The 21,892-nt window shown below is 46.6% G+C and overlaps 1 protein-coding gene across 3 annotated transcripts; it reads right to left on the bottom strand.

Moving 5' to 3' along the window:
• Positions 1-20,267, bottom strand: LOC130298255 (gastrula zinc finger protein XlCGF26.1-like). Of its 3 annotated transcripts, none has more exons than XM_056551181.1 (7): positions 20,133-20,267; positions 17,982-18,129; positions 17,080-17,259; positions 10,613-10,739; positions 10,465-10,529; positions 10,112-10,298; positions 1-2,462 (listed from the first exon to the last, which is right to left on the bottom strand). In XM_056551181.1, the coding sequence occupies exons 2-7, from the start codon at positions 18,057-18,059 to the stop codon at positions 1,105-1,107; spliced, it is 1,995 nt and encodes a 664-aa protein (XP_056407156.1). In that variant the 5' UTR covers positions 18,060-18,129; positions 20,133-20,267; the 3' UTR covers positions 1-1,104. The 3 variants fall into 3 exon arrangements, with proteins under 3 accessions (XP_056407156.1, XP_056407155.1, XP_056407157.1); XM_056551180.1 differs by having other exon boundaries at positions 20,104-20,201; XM_056551182.1 differs by lacking the exons at positions 10,112-10,298; positions 10,465-10,529 and having other exon boundaries at positions 20,104-20,201.
• Between the last annotated feature and the right edge of the window lie 1,625 nt (positions 20,268-21,892).

The raw sequence follows: 21,892 nt of genomic DNA, 5'->3' as shown, positions 1-21,892 counted from the left end.
CTTTATCCTATAGTATCAGCCTTTTTATGTAGTATAAGCTATTTCCTAGTCATCAGATGGACCGGGTCCTTTAGCCGCCCAGGATTTTAGCTGCCTCGTCTAGGGTTTGTGATAAATAAAAGTATCTGCAGCGTCTTATGTTCAGAAGAGACGATCTTCAAGGGAGACGCGCGGATCCTGTCTGATGCCTTGAATTAAAGTCTCTATAATCATAATGAGAAGGGGGCGGGGACAACACTGACGCGTTACATTCCCTATATACAACGTCAGGGACAATATTACATTTATTATAAGTCCAGTGTGCGGAGATGAATATAAGATAAAAAAATCATATAAGAAAGAAAACTTTTATTAACAATTGGTAACAAGTTTGGAGATGCAGTATATCAGGGGTCTCAAACTGGTGGCCCTCCAGATGTTGTATAACTTTAACTCCCAGCATGCCAGGACATGCCCAAACAGCCGTTGGCTGCAGATAACCGTTGTCGGCCATGTTAAGGAATTTAACCAATTCCTTCAGGTACATTTGCTGTTCGAGGCCAAATTGGAAATGTTTTATCAATCAGGCCTGATAGATTGGAAGAAATGACACAGACTGGGATCTGTATACAGCGTCTTCTGACGTTTACTACATACAGCAGAATTCTTATAGACAAAGATGAAAGGACGGCAAACTGCCCAATGATACCTGGTTACAAACAGGCGTCTTATCTCTAAGTAGGAAGGACGGGAAGTGTGAACGTCTTCAGACTCAGTAGCCTTGGAGTTTTCTGTACGCTCAGCAGTTGTGGTTCTTGTTTACAAGTTTCCTGGTTATAATTCTGGTAAAGTTCACACTCAGTTCATAATGAAGGAACATAGACAAGATGGTGGACTATAGACAACATGGCTGATGATATACAAAATGGCGTATAATCATATAAAGGATTATTATAAAAGGTTATATAAAAATGTATAACAAGCTGACTTCCCTCACAGGCATGGTGGGAGTTGAAGTTTTTGCAACATCTGGAGGGCCGCCAATTTGAGACCCCTGCAGTATAAGATATATATAGATGTCAGATATCCTATGTACATGGTTAATATATAGATTTGTTATCTGCATCATTTATTGCTCTGAATTGGCTTCTCTCCTGTGTGAGTTCTTTCATGTTTAGCAAGATTTGATTTCTGAGTAAAACATTTTCCACATTCTAAACACGGAAATGGCTTCACCCCTGTGTGAGTTTTTTGATGATGAGCAAGCCTTGATTTCCCAGTAAAACATTTTCCACATTCTGAACATGAAAATGGCTTCTCTCCTGTGTGAGTTTTTTGATGATAAACAAGACTTGATCTCTCAGTAAAACATTTTCCACATTCTGAACATAAAAATGGCTTCTCCCCTGTGTGAGTTCTTTGATGATTAACAAGACTTGATTTCATAGTATAACATTTTCCACATTCTGAACATGGAAATGACTTCTCTCCAGTGTGAGTTCTCTGATGTCTAACAAGATTTGATTTACAAGTAAAGCATTTTCCACATTCTGAACATGAAAATGGCTTCTCCCCTGTGTGAGTTCTCTGATGTTCAACAAGATATGATTTTTGAGTAAAACATTTTCCACATTCTGAACATGAAAATGGCTTCTCTCCTGTGTGAGTTTTTTGATGATAAACAAGACTGGATTTCTCAGTAAAACATTTTCCACATTCTGAACATGGAAATGGCTTCTCACCTGTGTGAGTTTTTTGATGTTGAACAAGATTTGATTTGTCAGTAAAACACTTTCTACATTCTGAACATGAAAATGGTTTCGCCCCTGTGTGAGTTCTTTGATGTACAACAAGATATGATTTATTAGTAAAACATTTCTCACATTCTGAACATGAAAATAGCTTCTCCCCTGTGTGAATACTTTGATGTTTAACAAGACTTGGTTTCTCACTAAAATATTTCCCACATTCTGAACATGAAAATTGCTTCTTTACTGTGTGAGTTCTCTGATGTACAGCAAGATGTGATTGCTGAGTAAAACATTTCCCACATTCTGAGCATGAAAATGGTTTCTCTCCCGTGTGAGTTCTTTGATGTTGAACAAGATTTGTTTTCGCAGGAAAACATTTCCCACATTCTGAACATGAAAATGGCTTCTCTCCTGTGTGAGTTCTTTGATGTGTAACAAGACCTGATTTAAAAGGAAAACATTTCCCACATTCTGAGCATGAATATGGTTTCTTTCCTGTATGAGCTTGTTGATGTCCAACACCCCTTCTGTGACCTTTATTTTGCTGAACCTCCTGTGATGACTGAGAAGACAGGACCTGTATATAAGGATGAGATGACAGATCTTGGCTGTGAAGGGCTGAGGGTGTATCTGGGATAATGGAATGTTCTTCATATGTATCTTGTGTGATATCATCATCTGCTTTATAATCTGAAGATATAAGATTCTCCTCTGATCTCCTGGTACAAGAATCTGCAGAGAATAACACAGATTTTATTTGAACCTCTTAACAATTCAGGAAATTTAACCCCTTAAGGACACATGACGTTCTCATCCGTCTCCATTTCCGAGTCCTTAAGGACACATGACGTATGAGAACGTCATGTGTTTTACCGGCCCCCCGCAGCCATCTGGAGGGGAGCCGGTGCCCGATGCCTGCAGAAATCGTTCAGCAGGCATCGGGGCATATCGCCCAGCGGGGTCATGATGACCCCCCATGTCGGCGATGGCCGCAGATCGCTGGACAATTCAGTCAGAGACGGCCCCGAACAGCCATAGCCAGCAGTAGTGAGGTGGCACTGGTGCCACCTCATGATCGCCCTGATTCGTCAGCCAGTTTCCCGGCCGACCAATCAGGGCGCCTGCTGCGGGTGTCACTCCCGCAACCCGCTCCGCCCCTCTTCCGGAGGACGTGAGCGGGTCCGGGAAGAAGACCCCGGGTGCTGGGGACCCCGATCCCCGGCGTCCCTGTTGGGATCGGGGCCCCAGGAGCGATGGCGGCGGGACTGACCTGCGCAGCGTGGAGCAGCAGCAGCAGTAGGAGGTGAGTGACAGCCTCCTGCTGTTGCTCAGCAACATCTCCCAGTATGCCCTTTTTGCAGTAGTAGTTATGCAACAGCAGGAGGCAGACCACCACAACTCCCAGCATTCCCTTATGGGCATGCTGGGACTTATAGTTTTGCAACAGCTGGAGGCACATTTTTTATATGGAAAAGTGTACCTTCAGCTGTTGTATAACTACAACTCCCAGCTTGCACAATCAGCTGAAGTGCATGCTGGGAGTTGTAGTGGTGCATCTGCTGGTTGAATAACTACAACTCCCAGCATGCCCGTTGGCTGTCGGTGACTGCTGAGAGTTGTAGTTTTGCAACAGCTGAAGGCACACTGGTTGTGAAGCAAGTAGCAAACCAGTGTGTCTCCAGCTGTTTCATAACTACAATCCCCAGCATCCCCAGCCAAAGTAGTATTCCTCCAGCTGTTGCATAACTACAAGATCCACCCCCCCCCCCAATGTGAATGTACAGGGTACACTCACATGGGCGGAGGTTTACAGTAAGTATCCGGCTGCAAGTTTGAGCTGCGGCAAATTTTCTTTTTTTTAAAATGTTAAATTTTGGGGAAAACAAGCATTTTAGGTAAAAAAAAGTAAAAATTTTTTACATATACAAAAGTCGTGAAACACCTGTAGGGTATTTAGGTTCACATTACCCCTTGTTACGTTCCCTGAGGGGTCTAGTTTCCAAAATAGTATTCCATGTGTTCTGGCACCATAGGGGCTTCCTAAATGCGGCATGCCCCCAGAGCAAAATTTGCTTTCAAAAAGCCAAATGTGACTCCTTCTCCTCTGAGACCTGTAGTGCGCCAGCAGAGCACTTCTCACCCCCATATGGGGTGTTTTCTGAATCGGGAGAAATTGGGCTTCAAATTTTGGGGGGTATTTTCTGCTATTACCCTTTTTAAAAATGTAAAAATTTTGGGAAACCAAGCATTTTAGGTAAAAAAATTTTTTTTTTTACATATGCAAAAGTCGTGAATCACCTGTGGGGTATTAAGGTTCACTTTACCCCTTGTTATGTTCCCCGAGGGGTCTAGTTTCCAAAATGGTATGCCATGTGTATTTTTTTTTTTGCTGTCCTGGCACCATAGGCGCTTCCTAAAGATGACATGCCCCCCAAAAATCATTTGTCGCTCCTTCCCTTCTGAGCCCTCTACTGCGCCCGCTGAACACTTTACATAGACATATGAGGTATTTCCTTACTCGAGAGAAATTGGGTTTCAAATACAAGTAAAAATGTTCTCCTTTTACCCCTTGCAAAAATTCAAAAATTGGGTCTACAAGAACATGTGAGTGTAAAAAATGAAGATTTTGAATTTTCTCCTTCACTTTGCTGCTATTCCTGTGAAACACCTAAAGGGTTAAAACACTGACTGAATGTCATTTTGAATACTTTGGGGGGTGTAGTTTTTATAATGGGGTCTTTTATGGGGTATTTCTAATATAAAGACCCTTCAAATCCACTTCAAAACTGAACTGGTCCCTGAAAAATAGTGAGTTTGAAAATTTTGTGAAAAATGTCAAAATTGCTGCTGAACTTTGAAGCCCTCTGGTGTCTTCCAAAAGTAAAAACTCATAAATTTTATGATGCAAACATAAAGTAGACATATTGTATATGTGAACCATATATAAATAAATATATATAAAATATATTTTGAATATCCATTTTCCTTACAAGCAGAGAGCTTCAAAGTTAGAAAAATGCTAAATTTTCTTTTTTTTCATCAAATTTGGGGATTTTTCACCAAGAAAGGATGCAAGTTACCATAAAATGTTACCATTAAGTTAAAGTAGAATATGTCACGAAAAAACAATCTCGGAATCAGAATGATAACTAAAAGCATCAGAGTTATAAATGTTTAAAGTGACAGTGGTCAGATTTGCAAAAAACACTCTGGTCCTTAAGGTGTAAAATGGCCTGGTCCTTAAAGGGGTATTCCGCCCCTAGACATCTTATCCCCTATCCAAAGGATAGGGGATAAGATGTCAGATTGCCGGGGTCCCGCTGCTGGGGACCCCGGGTATCACTGCTGCAGCACCCCGCTATCATTACTGCGCAGAGCGAGATCGCTCTGCACGTAATGACGGGCAATACGGGGGCCGGAGCATCGTTACGTCACGGCTCCACCCCTCATGACGTCACGGCCCGCCCCCGTCAATACAAGTCTATGAGAGGGGGCGTGGTGGTCTTCACACCCCCTGCCATAGACTTGCATTAAGGGGATGGGCTGTGATGTCATGAGGGGCGGAGCCATGACGTCACGCTGCTCTGGCCCTTGTATCGCCCGTCATTACGTGCAGAGCGAACTTGCTCTGTGCAGTAATGATGGCCGGGTGCTGCAGCAGCGATCCCCGGGGTCCCCAGCAGCGGGACCGCGGCGATCTAACATTTTATCCCCCCTATCCTTTGGATAGGGGATAAGATGCCAGGGGCGGAATACCCCTTTAAGGGGTTAAGCTTTCCTCTGAGAGCCAAAACTCTTATTTTGCCATAACATTTTTTCCTTCATTCACTGTGCGGTACATTTATTTCTCAGGTGAATACGATCACGATACTCAGTTTGCATAGTTTTTGTTACGCTTTACTACTTTTTAACCCCTTAAAGGGGCACTCCACTGCTCCTGTGTTCAAAACATTTTGTTACGAACGCTGGGCTCGGGCTGTGGGGATCGTGATGTCACGGTCCCGCCCCTCATAATGTCATGCCACGCCCTATCAATGTAAGTCTATTGGAGGGGGCGGGCTGTGGGGGGGGGAATGTGTGATGTCACGAATGCTGGGAGTCAAAGAACGCTGGGAGTGGCAGTTACAAACTACAACACCCAGCATGCCCTCATACAGCCTATACCTCTGCAGCAGACCCAAAACTGCGACTACCAGCATGCTGCACAATTACTTTTACTATACTAGTATATGGTGAAACATGCTGGGAGTAGTTTTGGGTTGGTCAGCTGCAGAGCCATAGGCCGTATCAAGGCATGCTGGGTGATGTAGTTAAATACTTCAACTCCCAGCATTCCTTGACACAGCCTCTGGCTTTGCAGCCGACCCGAAACTACAACTCCCAGTATGTTGTACCATGACCTATTCTACTATATAGTGCAACATGCTGGGAGTTGTAGTTTTGCAACAGGCAGAGAGCCTTAGGTTTCAGATCACTGATTTATAGCATAAAAAATAGCAAATAAAATATTTTAAAAAAAATTGAAATAAATGTGAAAAAGCCCCTCCCCTAATAAAAGTTTGATTACAGCCCCCCCCCTTCCTTTTCCCATTTTTGGAATAAAATTATGTAAACAAAAATAAACAAACATATTTGGTGTAAATATCTGAACTATTATAATGTTGTTAATTAAACCGCACAGTGAATGGCGCAAATATAAAAAATAGAGAAAAAAAAGTATAAAAAGCGAAACAAAAACTACAAATCACGGTGCAAATAATAACGATCCCTCATATAGGAAAATAAAGTGTTATGGGGGCAGAAATATTACAAAAATATTACACAAAAAAGTTATAATACAATAATAATATAATACAATAACACAAAACCTATATATATTGGGAATCGATGTCATTGTTTGGACACAATATAGATGACGTCATTGGTACCGAAAAGTGCGCTGCATAAGAATGGAAGCCACACATTATGTATTTTTTGTTTGTTTTTGTGGTAAAATGATCTATCTACTTACCACCAGTACCTACCTACACCATCTACCTACCAATGCTATTTACCTACCGCCATTATCTGCCTTCATACTGGCATTATCTACACTATTTAGGGCACTGAGGGTAGGAAAGAATTGGGAAATGTTCTGGAAAAGTGCGGTGCCTAACATGTTTCTCCGGCAGATTCTGTGGGGACGAAAAGGAAAGAGAACGACTTCAGGAAGACGCCCCCTGTGATTCACTACATGTAACTGCACTGTAATCACTTATATGGTCTGCAGTGCCTGTGTAGAGCCGGGGGCACTGTATGGGGGGATATTAGTCTGTGTACAGGGGTATTATTCAGTATCAGTATGGCAGTATTATCCCGTCACTATATGGTGGTAATGGTGGTGGTCATGATGTGGTGCAATTATTCATCCCTTTTATTCCTTTATCACCACAAAATCCTGATGTCCCGATCAGCTGAGAGGACGGTGGGAGGGCCCTTACCTGCCTCCTCGCCGTCTGATCAGTGTTCTATTACTCCAAGACTGAAGCAGCAGAGCACTGATAACAATGATCAATGTAATGGCATAGCACTGATCAGTATATACAATCAGAACATTGCAGGTAATAGTCCCCTATGGGGGCTAAAAAATAAATAAAAAAAGTAAATACATGTGAATAAGCCCCTCCCCTAATTAAAGTTTGAATCCCTCCTCCCCCATTTCCATTTTTTTTAAATAAATGTAATAAAAATTATTATTTTTTTAAATAGAAAAAATAAATCCCATGTGGTACCGCCGTGTGCATAAATGTCCGAACTATTAAAATATAAGATTAGCCAAACCGCATTGTCGATGGCGTCCAGGTGAAAAAATACCAAAGTCCAAAGTTTTTCATTTTTGGTCACTTCATATACCATAAAAATATTAATGAAATGCGATAAAAAGTCCCATCAAAACAGAAATGGTCCCGATAAAAACTACAGACCACGGCACAAAAAATGACCCTCATACAGACGCGTATACGGAAAAAAATAAAGTTATGGAGCTCAGAAGAGGAGAATTTTAAACATATTAATGTTGGTGCATGAATTTTTTTAAAGTAGTAAATAAAACTTATATAACTTGGGTATCCTTGTTACCGTGTGGACCTACAGAATAAAGATAAGGTGTTATTTTTACCAAAAAGTGCACTGCGTAAAAACGGAAGCCCTACAAAGTGGCAAATTGGCAATTTTTTTAATTTTATTTCACCTAACAAAAATTTTTTTGGTTTAGCCGCAGATTATGTTATAAAATAATTGCTGTCATTAAAAAGTACGATTGGTGACGTAAAAACAACAAGCCTCATATGGGTCTGTAGGTGCAAAATTGAACGCATTATGATTTTTAGAAGGTGATAAGGGAAAAAACCAAAGTGCAAAAACAAAAACTTCCTGTGGAGCATACAGCAGCTGATAAGTACTGGAAGGATTAGGATTTTATAATAGAAGTCATTTACAAATCTGTAGAATTTTATGGCACCAGATGATTTTTTCTAAATATTTTTCCACTGGAGTACCCTTTTAAGGTGGAAACGGGTTTAACCCCTTAAGGACTCAACGTTTTTCCATATTTGCACAGTTTTTTTGTGCCACCAGTTGTACTTTGTAATTTTACATCAATCATTTTACCCAAAAATCTATGGTGAAAAGATATTTGTGGGACAAAATAAAAAAAAACGCCATTTTGTAAAATTTGGGAGCTTCCGTTTCTACGCAGTACATTTTTGGGTAAAAATGACACCTTCTCTTTATTCTGTAGGTCCATACGACTAAAATGATCCCCTACTTATATAGGTTTGATTTTGTCGCACTTCTGGAAAAAATAACTACGTGCACGAAAATTAATACGTTTAAAAATTGTCATCTTCTGACCCCTATAACTTTTTTTTTTCTGCGTATGGGCCGGTATGAGGGCTCTTTTTTTGCGCCCTGATCTGAAGTTTTTATCGGTACTATTGTTGTTTTAATCTGACTTTTTGATCGCTTTTTACACATTTTTTTATGGTATAAAAAGCGACAGAAAATATGCTATTTTGGACTTTGGAATTTTTTTTTTTACGTGTTCGCTATTGACGATATATTTTTATAGTTCGGACATTTACCCACGCGGTGATAGCACACGTTTATATTTATTTTTCTTTAAAAAAATTTTTAATGGGAAAAGGGGGCGATTCAAACTTTCATTAGGGAAGGGGTTAAATCAAATTCATTAACTATATTTTTTTACACATTTATATCCCCCATAGGAGACTATTACATACAATGCTTTGATTGCAGACACTGTTCTGTGCCATAGAATAGCATTGATCAGTGTTATCGGCGCTCCACTGTCTGGATCTCAGGCATGGAGCAATAGAGCGACGACGATCGGACGCCGAGGAGGCAGGTGGGGACCCTCCACGTCCTCACAGCTGATCGGGACATCACGGATTCACCACGGTGTCCCCAATCAGCCTGACTGAGCTGCCAGGAAGCATTTATTTTTTATTTTAGATGCGGCAATCAACTTTAATCGCCGCGTCTAAAGGGTTAATACTAGGCATCAGCGCAATCAGTGATGTCCGGTATTAGCCACTGGTCCCGGTCATTGCTAGGTGTCGGGCCCGACCCTGTGTTACAGCACGGGAGCGGGTGCACCCTGCGTCCTTAAGAGGATAGGGTGATAGTGGTCTGCGTACAGGGGTTTTATTCAGTATCAGTACGGTAGTATTATCCCGTCACTATATGATCAAGGAAGGCATAAGAGGTGAGGGAGGCATAAGAGGCGAGGGAGGCATGGGGGGCATGGGAGGCGAGGGGGGCATGGGAGGCGAGGGGGGCATGGGAGGTGAGGGAGGCATGGGAGGTGAGGGGGACATGGGAGGTGAGGGAGGCATGGGAGGCGTGAGGGGGGAATGAAAGGCGAGGCGACAATCTGACAGAAGGCCTCCTCAAAGGGTCCCAAAATAGTGATCTATCTGAATGGTGTCAACTAGAATAGTGAAAGACAAGAGCTCTTCGAGATCTCTGATACATGGACATGAGCTGTTCTGCCGCAGAGGGAGAACGGACAGGGAGATTAAAGGGGTACTCCACTGCCCCAGCGGTCAGAACATTTAGTTCCAAACGCTGGGTGTGGGCTGCGGGGGTCATGATGTCACACCATACCCCCTCAGTGCAAGTCTATGGGAGCGGGTGTGATGGCCTCGTACACATAGGGATATTTCTTGTCCATATTCCAGCTGTAGTATCACATTAGTTTGCATTTTGGCTGAATAGAAGAATATACAGAAGAGACAGGACAGAGAGATTAAAGAATTCTACACAATTATTACAGCAGAAGAATCTGTGACTCTTCTCTATATTAAGTTGTTACTACTCACCTGGGCGGTTACCTGTAGGAACGTCCTCCTTATACTGCTCATCACTGCTCACATCTGTCTCTTCTTCTTCCTTCATATCTGTAGCATTAATATGGTTCAGATCTTTTCCTGTCGGAATGTCCTCCTTATACTGCTCATCACCGCTCACATGTGTCTCTGGAGCATTAATATTGTTCAGATCTTCTCCCTGATTCATAAGATGTGAAAGAAATATAGTAAAAGTCATCAGACAGTAGGAGAAGTCACGTGGGATGTTATAGATGAGCAGGAGATGAGGAGTCATGGAGGGTGAGGGGACTGACCACAAGAGCTTCACAGCCCTTCTACAGATCATAGGGAATATCTCCATCTACCTGATCATCCTGTGGAAGAAGAGGACGGGGACACCTCTCTGGTGCTGTTCTCTTACTGGATGTGACTGTAGGGAACACATACAGAGACTGAATTCATTCTTTACATACAAATAATGAGAGGACGTGTGTATATAGTCATGTCTATTACCTGGTGATGTGAGGGGCTGCTGATCCTCCATCATGACCTGATCCTTGTACTGATCCTTGTGTCCTTCTACATACTCCCACTCCTCCATGGAGAAATAGACCGCCACGTCCTGACACCTTATAGGAACCTGACACACAATGATACAGTCATCACCCCGACCCCTCCAGTGGTGTTACTGTATAATGTCCCAGCATTCCCAGCAGTGTCACCTCTCCAGTCATCACCAGACCCCTCCATTACTGTATAATGTCCCAGCAGTGTCACCTCTCCAGTCATCACCAGACCCCTCCATTACTGTATAATGTCCCAGCATTCCCAGCAGTGTCACCTCTCCAGTCATCACCAGACCCCTCCATTACTGTATAATGTCCCAGCATTCCCAGCAGTGTCACCTCTCCAGTCATCACCAGACCCCTCCATTACTGTATAATGTCCCAGCAGTGTCACCTCTCCAGTCATCACCAGACCCCCCCATTACTGTATAATGTCCCAGCAGTGTCACCTCTCCAGTCATCACCAGACCCCTCCATTACTGTATAATGTCCCAGCATTCCCAGCAGTGTCACCTCTCCAGTCATCACCAGACCCCCTCCATTACTGTATAATGTCCCAGCATTAACAGCAGTGTCACCTCTCCAGTCATCACCAGACCCCTCCATTACTGTAAAATGTCCCAGCAGTGTCACCTCTCCAGTCATCACCAGACCCCTCCATTACTATATAATGTCCCAGCATTCCCAGCAGTGTCACCTCTCCAGTCATCACCAGACCCCCTCCATTACTGTATAATGTCCCAGCATTAACAGCAGTGTCACCTCTCCAGTCATCACCAGACCCCTCCATTACTGTATAATGTCCCAGCATTCCCAGCAGTGTCACCTCTCCAGTCATCACCAGACCCCTCGATTACTGTATAATGTCCCAGCAGTGTCACCTCTCCAGTCATCACCAGACCCCTCCATTACTGTATAATGTCCCAGCAGTGTCACCTCTCCAGTCATCACCAGACCCCTCCATTACTGTATAATGTCCCAGCAGTGTCACCTCTCCAGTCATCACCGGACCCCTCCATTACTGTATAATGTCCCAGCGGTGTCACCTCTCCAGTCATCACCAGACCCTCCATTACTGTATAATGTCCCAGCAGTGTCACCTCTCCAGTCATCACCAGACTCCTCCATTACTGTATAATGTCCCAGCAGTGTCACCTCTCCAGTCATCACCAGACCCCTCCATTACTGTATAATGTCCCAGCATTCCCAGCAGTGTCACCTCTCCAGTCATCACCAGACCCCTCCATTACTGTATAATGTCCCAGCAGTGTCACCTCTCCAGTCATCACCAGACCCCTCCATTACTATATAATGTCCCAGCAGTGTCACCTCTCCAGTCATCACCAGACCCCTCCATTACTGTATAATGTCCCAGCAGTGTCACCTCTCCAGTCATCACCGGACCCCTCCATTACTGTATAATGTCCCAGCGGTGTCACCTCTCCAGTCATCACCAGACCCCTCCATTACTGTATAATGTCCCAGCAGTGTCACCTCTCCAGTCATCACCAGACCCCTCCATTACTGTATAATGTCCCAGCAGTGTCACCTCTCCAGTCATCACCACACCCCTCCATTACTGTATAATGTCCCAGCAGTGTCACCTCTCCAGTCATCACCAGACCCCTCCATTACTGTATAATGTCCCAGCATTCCCAGCAGTGTCACCTCTCCAGTCATCACCAGACCCCTCCATTACTGTATAATGTCCCAGCAGTGTCACCTCTCCAGTCATCACCAGACCCCTCCATTACTGTATAATGTCCCAGCAGTGTCACCTCTCCAGTCATCACCAGACCCCTCCATTACTATATAATGTCCCAGCAGTGTCACCTCTCCAGTCATCACCAGACCCCTCCATTACTGTATAATGTCCCAGCATTCCCAGCAGTGTCACCTCTCCAGTCATCACCAGACCCCTCCATTACTGTATAATGTCCCAGCATTCCCAGCAGTGTCACCTCTCCAGTCATCACCAGACCCCTCCATTACTGTATAATGTCCCAGCAGTGTCACCTCTCCAGTCATCACCAGACCCCTCCATTACTGTATAATGTCCCAGCAGTGTCACCTCTCCAGTCATCACCAGACCCCTCCATTACTGTATAATGTCCCAGCAGTGTCACCTCTCCAGTCATCACCAGACCCCTCCATTACTGTATAATGTCCCAGCATTCCCAGCAGTGTCACCTCTCCAGTCATCACCAGACCCCTCCATTACTGTATAATGTCCCAGCAGTGTCACCTCTCCAGTCATCACCAGACCCCTCCATTACTGTATAATGTCCCAGCAGTGTCACCTCTCCAGTCATCACGAGACCCCTCCATTACTGTATAATGTCCCAGCATTCCCAGCAGTGTCACCTCTCCAGTCATCACCAGACCCCTCCATTACTGTATAATGTCCCAGCATTCCCAGCAGTGTCACCTCTCCAGTCATCACCAGACCCCTCCATTACTGTATAATGTCCCAGCAGTGTCACCTCTCCAGTCATCACCAGACCCCTCCATTACTGTATAATGTCCCAGCAGGGTCACCTCTCCAGTCATCACCAGACCCCTCCATTACTGTATAATGTCCCAGCAGTGTCACCTCTCCAGTCATCACCAGACCCCTCCATTACTGTATAATGTCCCAGCAGTGTCACCTCTCCAGTCATCACCAGACCCCTCCATTACTGCATAATGTCCCAGCAGTGTCACCTCTCCAGTCATCACCAGACCCCTCCATTACTGTATAATGTACCAGCAGGGTCACCTCTCCAGTCATCACCAGACCCCTCCATTACTGTATAATGTCCCAGCAGTGTCACCTCTCCAGTCATCACCAGACCCCTCCATTACTGTATAATGTCCCAGCATTCCCAGCAGTGTCACCTCTCCAGTCATCACCAGACCCCTCCATCACTGTATAATGTCCCAGCAGTGTCACCTCTCCAGTCATCACCAGACCCCTCTATTACTGTATAATGTCCCAGCAGTGTCACCTCTCCAGTCATCACCAGACCCCTCCATTACTGTATAATGTCCCAGCAGGGTCACCTCTCCAGTCATCACCAGACCCCTCCATTACTGTATAATGTCCCAGCAGTGTCACCTCTCCAGTCATCACCAGACCCCTCCATTACTGTATAATGTCCCAGCAGTGTCACCTCTCCAGTCATCACCAGACCCCTCCATTACTGTATAATGTCCCAGCAGTGTCACCTCTCCAGTCATCACCAGACCCCTCCATTACTGTATAATGTCCCAGCAGTGTCACCTCTCCAGTCATCACCAGACCCCTCCATTACTGTATAATGTCCCAGCAGTGTCACCTCTCCAGTCATCACCAGACCCCTCCATTACTGTATAATGTCCCAGCAGTGTCACCTCTCCAGTCATCACCAGACCCCTCCATTACTGTATAATGTCCCAGCAGTGTCACCTCTCCAGTCATCACCAGACCCCTCCATTACTATATAATGTCCCAGCAGTGTCACCTCTCCAGTCATCACCAGACCCCTCCATTACTGTATAATGTCCCAGCAGTGTCACCTCTCCAGTCATCACCAGACCCCTCCATTACTGTATAATGTCCCAGCAGTGTCACCTCTCCAGTCATCACCAGACCCCTCCATTACTGTATAATGTCCCAGCAGTGTCACCTCTCCAGTCATCACCAGACCCCTCCATTACTGTATAATGTCCCAGCAGTGTCACCTCTCCAGTCATCACCAGACCCCTCCATTACTGTATAATGTCCCAGCAGTCTCCAGTCATCACCAGACCCCCTCCATTACTGTATAATGTCCCAGCAGTGTCACCTCTCCGGTCATCACCAGACCCCTCCATTACTGTATAATGTCCCAAGCATTCCCAGCAGTGTCACCTCTCCAGTCATCACCAGACCCCTCCATTACTGTATAATGTCCCAGCATCCAGTGTCACCTCTCCAGTCATCACCAGACCCCTCCATTACTGTATAATGTCCCCAGCAGTGTCACCTCTCCAGTCATCACCAGACCCCTCCATTACTGTATAATGTCCCAGCAGTCCAGGGTCACCTCTCCAGTCATCACCAGACCCCTCCATTACTGTATAATGTCCCAGCAGTGTCACCTCTCCAGTCATCACCAGACCCCTCCATTACTGTATAATGTCCCAGCAGTGTCACCTCTCCAGTCATCACCAGACCCCTCCATTACTGTATAATGTCCCAGCATTCCAGCAGTGTCACCTCTCCAGTCATCACCAGACCCCTCCATTACTGTATAATGTCCCAGCAGTGTCACCTCTCCAGTCATCACCAGACCCCTCCATTACTGTATAATGTCCCAGCAGTGTCACCTCTCCAGTCATCACCGAGACCCCTCCATTACTGTATAATGTCCCAGCATTCCCAGCAGTGTCACCTCTCCAGTCATCACCAGACCCCTCCATTACTGTATAATGTCCCAGCATTCCCAGCAGTGTCACCTCTCCAGTCATCACCAGACCCCTCCATTACTGTATAATGTCCCAGCATTCCCAGCAGTGTCACCTCTCCAGTCATCACCAGACCCCTCCATTACTGTATAATGTCCCCAGCAGTGTCACCTCTCCAGTCATCACCAGACCCCTCCATTACTGTATAATGTCCACAGCCAGGGTCACCTCTCCAGTCATCACCAGACCCCTCCATTACTGTATAATGTCCCAAGCAGTGTCACCTCTCCAGTCATCACCAGACCCCTCCATCACTGTATAATGTCCCAGCAGTGTCACCTCTCCAGTCATCACCAGACCCCTCTATTACTGTATAATGTCCCAGCAGTGTCACCTCTCCAGTCATCACCAGACCCCTCCATTACTGTATAATGTCCCAGCAGGGTCACCTCTCCAGTCATCACCAGACCCCTCCATTACTGTATAATGTCCCAGCAGTGTCACCTCTCCAGTCATCACCAGACCCCTCCATTACTGTATAATGTCCCAGCAGTGTCACCTCTCCAGTCATCACCAGACCCCTCCATTACTGTATAATGTCCCAGCAGTGTCACCTCTCCAGTCATCACCAGACCCCTCCATTACTGTATAATGTCCCAGCATTCCCAGCAGTGTCACCTCTCCAGTCATCACCAGACCCCTCCATTACTGTATAATGTCCCAGCAGTGTCACCTCTCCAGTCATCACCAGACCCCTCCATTACTGTATAATGTCCCAGCAGGGTCACCTCTCCAGTCATCACCAGACCCCTCCATTACTGTATAATGTCCCAGCAGTGTCACCTCTCCAGTCATCACCAGACCCCTCCATTACTGTATAATGTCCCAGCAGTGTCACCTCTCCAGTCATCACCAGACCCCTCCATTACTGCATAATGTCCCAGCAGTGTCACCTCTCCAGTCATCACCAGACCCCTCCATTACTGTATAATGTCCCAGCAGGGTCACCTCTCCAGTCATCACCAGACCCCTCCATTACTGTATAATGTCCCAGCAGTGTCACCTCTCCAGTCATCACCAGACCCCTCCATCACTGTATAATGTCCCAGCAGTGTCACCTCTCCAGTCATCACCAGACCCCTCTATTACTGTATAATGTCCCAGCAGTGTCACCTCTCCAGTCATCACCAGACCCCTCCATTACTGTATAATGTCCCAGCAGGGTCACCTCTCCAGTCATCACCAGACCCCTCCATTACTGTATAATGTCCCAGCAGTGTCACCTCTCCAGTCATCACCAGACCCCTCCATTACTGTATAATGTCCCAGCAGTGTCACCTCTCCAGTCATCACCAGACCCCTCCATTACTGTATAATGTCCCAGCAGTGTCACCTCTCCAGTCATCACCAGACCCCTCCATTACTGTATAATGTCCCAGCAGTGTCACCTCTCCAGTCATCACCAGACCCCTCCATTACTGTATAATGTCCCAGCAGTGTCACCTCTCCAGTCATCACCAGACCCCTCCATTACTGTATAATGTCCCAGCAGTGTCACCTCTCCAGTCATCACCAGACCCCTCCATTACTGTATAATGTCCCAGCAGTGTCACCTCTCCAGTCATCACCAGACCCCTCCATTACTATATAATGTCCCAGCAGTGTCACCTCTCCAGTCATCACCAGACCCCTCCATTACTGTATAATGTCCCAGCAGTGTCACCTCTCCAGTCATCACCAGACCCCTCCATTACTGTATAATGTCCCAGCAGTGTCACCTCTCCAGTCATCACCAGACCCCTCCATTACTGTATAATGTCCCAGCAGTGTCACCTCTCCAGTCATCACCAGACCCCTCCATTACTGTATAATGTCCCAGCAGTGTCACCTCTCCGGTCATCACCAGACCCCCCCATTACTGTATAATGTCTCAGCATTCCCAGCAGTGTCACCTCTCCAGTCATCACCAGACCCCTCCATTACTGTATAATGTCCCAGCAGGGTCACCTCTCCAGTCAGCAGCTCCACCATCTTGTTGATGAGTGCTAGGATCTTCTGTTCATCCATTTCCTCATGTATCAGGGAGTGAGGTGGGGGCCCCGGGATTGGGCTCAGGGTTCTTCTCCATCCTTCACACACAGGGGCCCGACAGCGCCCACTAGAGGACTTCTTCACTACTGTGTAATCCTGTGTATGGAGAGACACATTAATATCACTACATACATTCCCAGAATCCCTCACCTCTCCAGTCATATCCATCTGTTATTACATAGATAAGAATGAGGTCATGTGACATCACTCCCAGAATCCCTCACCTCTCCAGTCATATCCATCTGTTATTACATAGATAAGAATGAGGTCATGTGACATCACTCCCAGAATCCCTCACCTCTCCAGTCATATCCATCTGTTATTACATAGATAAGAATGAGGTCATGTGACATCACTCCCAGAATCCCTCACCTCTCCAGTCATATCCATCTGTTATTACATAGATAAGAATGAGGTCATGTGACATCACTCCCAGAATCCCTCACCTCTCCAGTCATATCCATCTGTTATTACATAGATAAGAATGAGGTCATGTGACCTCACTCCCAGGATCCCTCACCTCTCCAGTCATATCCATCTGTTATTACATAGATAAGAATGAGGTCATGTGACATCACTCCTAGAATCCCTCACCTCTCTCCAGTCATATCCATTTGTTATTATATAGATAAGAATGAGGTCATGTGACATCACTCTCAGAATCCCTCACCTCTCCAGTCATATCCATCTGTTATTACATAGATAAGAATGAGGTCATGTGACATCACTCCCAGAATCCCTCACCTCTCCAGTCATATCCATCTGTTATTACATAGATAAGAATGAGGTCATGTGACATCACTCCCAGAATCCCTCACCTCTCCAGTAAGCCGGAAGAGTATCTGTAGGGTGAGGTTTATGATCCTGTCGGCCATATTGTTCCTGTCTCTCTCCATGGTTGATGGGTCATCCAGGAGAATTCTCTTATATAGAAGATATCAGCAGAGGATCCTGGATTGGAGAAACCTGAAGGGAAGAAGAGGAGACGATGATAAACTGCACCAGATTCTATGGAGAAATAAAATCCATTTCCTGGAGATAATCTGGGGAAACATCTGAGGAGACATTATAGTCACAATGATTTCGGATGAGTTCTCCTCTATGATGACGTCCTCCGAAATTTACCAGAAAATCTTTCAGAATCAAATACAGAACAACAAACACCGAGAACACGAAAAGAAAGACAAGAAGGTAAACGTAAAGAAAAGAGAAGGAAAAGGGAGGATAGAGGGTGAAGGGAAACAAGGGGGGGGAGGAGCATAAGGCGGGAATGGACGACCAATCACATGACCCAGCAATATAGCAGAGAACACGCTGGAGGACACAACAGGACGGCGACTCCACAGGATCCTGGAATCACATCCACGGGGGCCACGTCTGGTAGAATCTATCATGAGACTCATGGATGGCGACTAATCTATCACCTTGGACACCAGAGCCGGAGGAGATGGGAAGATTTATAGGATGTGGGAGATGAAGGGTTAATGTATCATTTTACTATATTTTATCTATAGATCAATGTCTGTCCCCTCCCTCAGAGAGAGGAGAAGATGTCTGGGGGCGGAGTCACCTTTATAGGGGTTCATTGTGTCACATCACAGCCACACCCCCTCGTGATGTCACAGCCACACCCCCTCGTGATGTCACAGCCACACACCCTCATGATATCACAGCCACACCCCCTCGTGAAGTCACAGCCACACCCCCTCGTGAAGTCACAGCCACACCCCCTTGTGATGTCACAGCCAAACCCCCTCATGATGTCACAGCCACACACCCTCATGATGTCACAGCCGCACCCCCTCGTGATGTCACAGCCACACACCCTCATGATATCACAGCCACACCCCCTCGTGAAGTCACAGCCACACCCCCTTGTGATGTCACAGCCAAACCCCCTCATGTCACAGCCACACACCCTCATGATATCACAGCCACACCCCCTCGTGAAGTCACAGCCACACCCCCTTGTGATGTCACAGCCACACCCTCTCGTGAAGTCACAGCCACACCCCCTTGTGATGACACAGTCACACCCTCTCATGATGTCTCAGCCACACCCCCTCATGATGTCACAGCCACTCCCCCTCGTGATGTCACAGCCACACCCCCTCGTGACGTCACAGACACACACCCTCGTGACATTAAAGCCACACCCCCTCATGATCTGACAGCCACACCCCCTCATGACATTACAGCCACACCCCCTCTTGATGACACAGCCACACCCCCTCATGATGGCACAGCCACACCCCCTCGTGACGTCACAGCCACACACCCTCGTGATGTCACAGCCACACCCCCTCGTGATGTCACAGCCACACCCCCTCGTGATGTCACAGCCACGCCCCCTCGCGACATCACAGCCACACCCCCTCCATTCATGTCTATGGGAGGGGGCGTGTCGGCAGAGCCTGGATCCACAGAGGAGTCGGCCCAGTTCTCCATAAACCTCCTTCTACAAGATGGCGGCGGCCGGGGAGACATGTGGACACCGCGGGGAGAGAACCAGAAGGAGAAGAAGAACCTGACATATTAGAGGTAAAGACATAACAGGAATAGGGCCACAAGGACAGGAGGGCGGGGCTTCTAGCTGGGGGCCAACTGGGCGGAGATATAGGAAATGAGTAAAGATGGCGGAATAACACAAACAGCAGCAGAAACAAGACAATATATTAACCCTTCTCTCACCAGGAGCAAAGATAAAATAATATTAAAGTAAAAAAAACACAAAAATACATAAAAATAATCCCCAAAGGAGAAATCATAGGATGAGGGGATCGGCCTCTATATAGGGGAGGGGGTGCGATTAACCCTTGTAAGGTTTTATTGTCAGTACAATGCATGGGTCATACCAGTGTGCGGGGGGGGGGGAGGAATATACCATCTGTGCTGCTGGAGGGACGTAAGGGAATCCTGACAGGGAGAGAACACACCTACCTGTATCTATAGAGGAGCCGTGTACTTACAGGACCTGCGATGATGTCACCGTCATGTGATCAGTCACATGGAGGAGGAGGAGTCACATGATCAGGGGCTGCTGCTCTAGGCTCATCTGCTCAGTGTATGCAGGACTCTGCTGTCACATGACCATCATCACAGGTCCTTCAACTACAATCTCTTATGTCCTGAATTGCTCAACCCCGCCCACTAATGTCACATGATCCTCCCTACAGGTCCTTCACCCACAGTCACTTCTATACTGGTAAACTTTGCCCCCAAATGTACTGGTCACATGATTGTGACATCATCACAGGTCCTACACCTCCAGCATGTAGCAGATACAGAGCAGGTCCTGGTGGGGCAGTCACTGCTGTTGTGTTGTGTGTGAAGATCTCTCAGAGCAGCAGCCCCTGATCATGTGATTCCTCCTCCTCCTCCATGTGACTGATCACATGACGGTGACATCATCGCAGGTCCTGTAAGCACACGGCTCCTCTACAGATACAGGTATGTGTGTGCGGTCACCATCAGATCAGGATTATTGGGGATGTTATTAACCCTTAAAGGACTAGGGCAGTGAAAAATAACATTAGTTATAGATTGCGGGTGTCCAACTGCTGGGATCCCCCGCGATCTCCTGTACGGGTCCCCATCAGTTCGCAGGAAGCCGCTGCCGAAGCACTTCCTCCATGTATTTCTATGGGATACATGGTTGGGGCGTTTTGGCCACCACTCCGTGCAGGGGTTGGCTCGCCCCCTTCCTGTGGACTGTCGCGGCCCCGTATAAGAGATCGCAGGGGGTCCCTACAGAACTCCTTTATGAACATGCGGTACATTTACGCTAGAGCTGGGCGGTATGACCAAATGTGCGTATCACGGTATTTTTGTAACTTTCGGCGGTTCCACGGTATGTAACGGTATTTCCTCCCCCCCCAAATTAATTATCAGCCCAGCGCTACGCTATTCTGCCCCTCCCCCAACAAAAATTAATTAGCCCAGCACTGCGCTATTCTGCCCCCCCCCCAACATAAATTATCAGCCCAGCGCTGCCCCCATCACATGTCACCCGCTGCCCTCCTCGTGCTGTTTGTTGCGGCCGCCGGCGCTGACACAAGGTAAACAAAATAAACTCACGCATGTTCCGACGTTGGCCTTACGCTAGGGACGGGAATGTCGGACAGCCGTCAGCCTATCACCGGCCGCAGCGATGTTCCGCCTTGGCCCCTGATAGGCTGAGCCCACTGTCATGTAAGAAGCTCTGGGCGTCTTCTTACATGACAGTGGGCTCAGCCTATCAGTGGCCGGTGATAGGCTGACGGCTGTCCGACGTTCCATTCACTAGGAAGCAGATGAGGCCGGTACCGGACCAACGGGAGGTGAGTTAAAGTTTATTTTGTTTACTTTTTGCAGCCCGGGCATAGGGATAACACACAGTATAGAGCAGTGGTCTTCAACCTGCCGACCTCCAGATGTTGCAAAACTACAACTCCCAGCATGCCCGGACAGCCGTCGGCAGGTTGAAGACCACTGGTATAGAATGTCAACGCCGGCGGCTGCAACAAACAGGAGGATGAGGAGGGCAGCGCATGCGGGTGACATATCAGTATTTACCCCGATGGGGACAGCGCTGGGCTGATAATTAATTGGGGGGCAGAACAGCGCTCGCGGGTGACTGTTGATTAGTTCCCCGATGTGGGGACAGCGCTGCGCTGGGCTGATTCATTCATTACTCTCCCGAGGGGAAGGGGCCCAACCGGTATTGCGGAATGGGTTAAAATTCATATCG

This window comes from Hyla sarda (genome assembly GCF_029499605.1).
Source record: "Hyla sarda isolate aHylSar1 chromosome 1 unlocalized genomic scaffold, aHylSar1.hap1 SUPER_1_unloc_7, whole genome shotgun sequence".
In the NCBI taxonomy this organism is placed as follows: domain Eukaryota; kingdom Metazoa; phylum Chordata; class Amphibia; order Anura; family Hylidae; genus Hyla; species Hyla sarda.
Note: the sequence above shows the minus strand (reverse complement) of the source record. Positions and strands in the feature narration are given on the sequence as shown.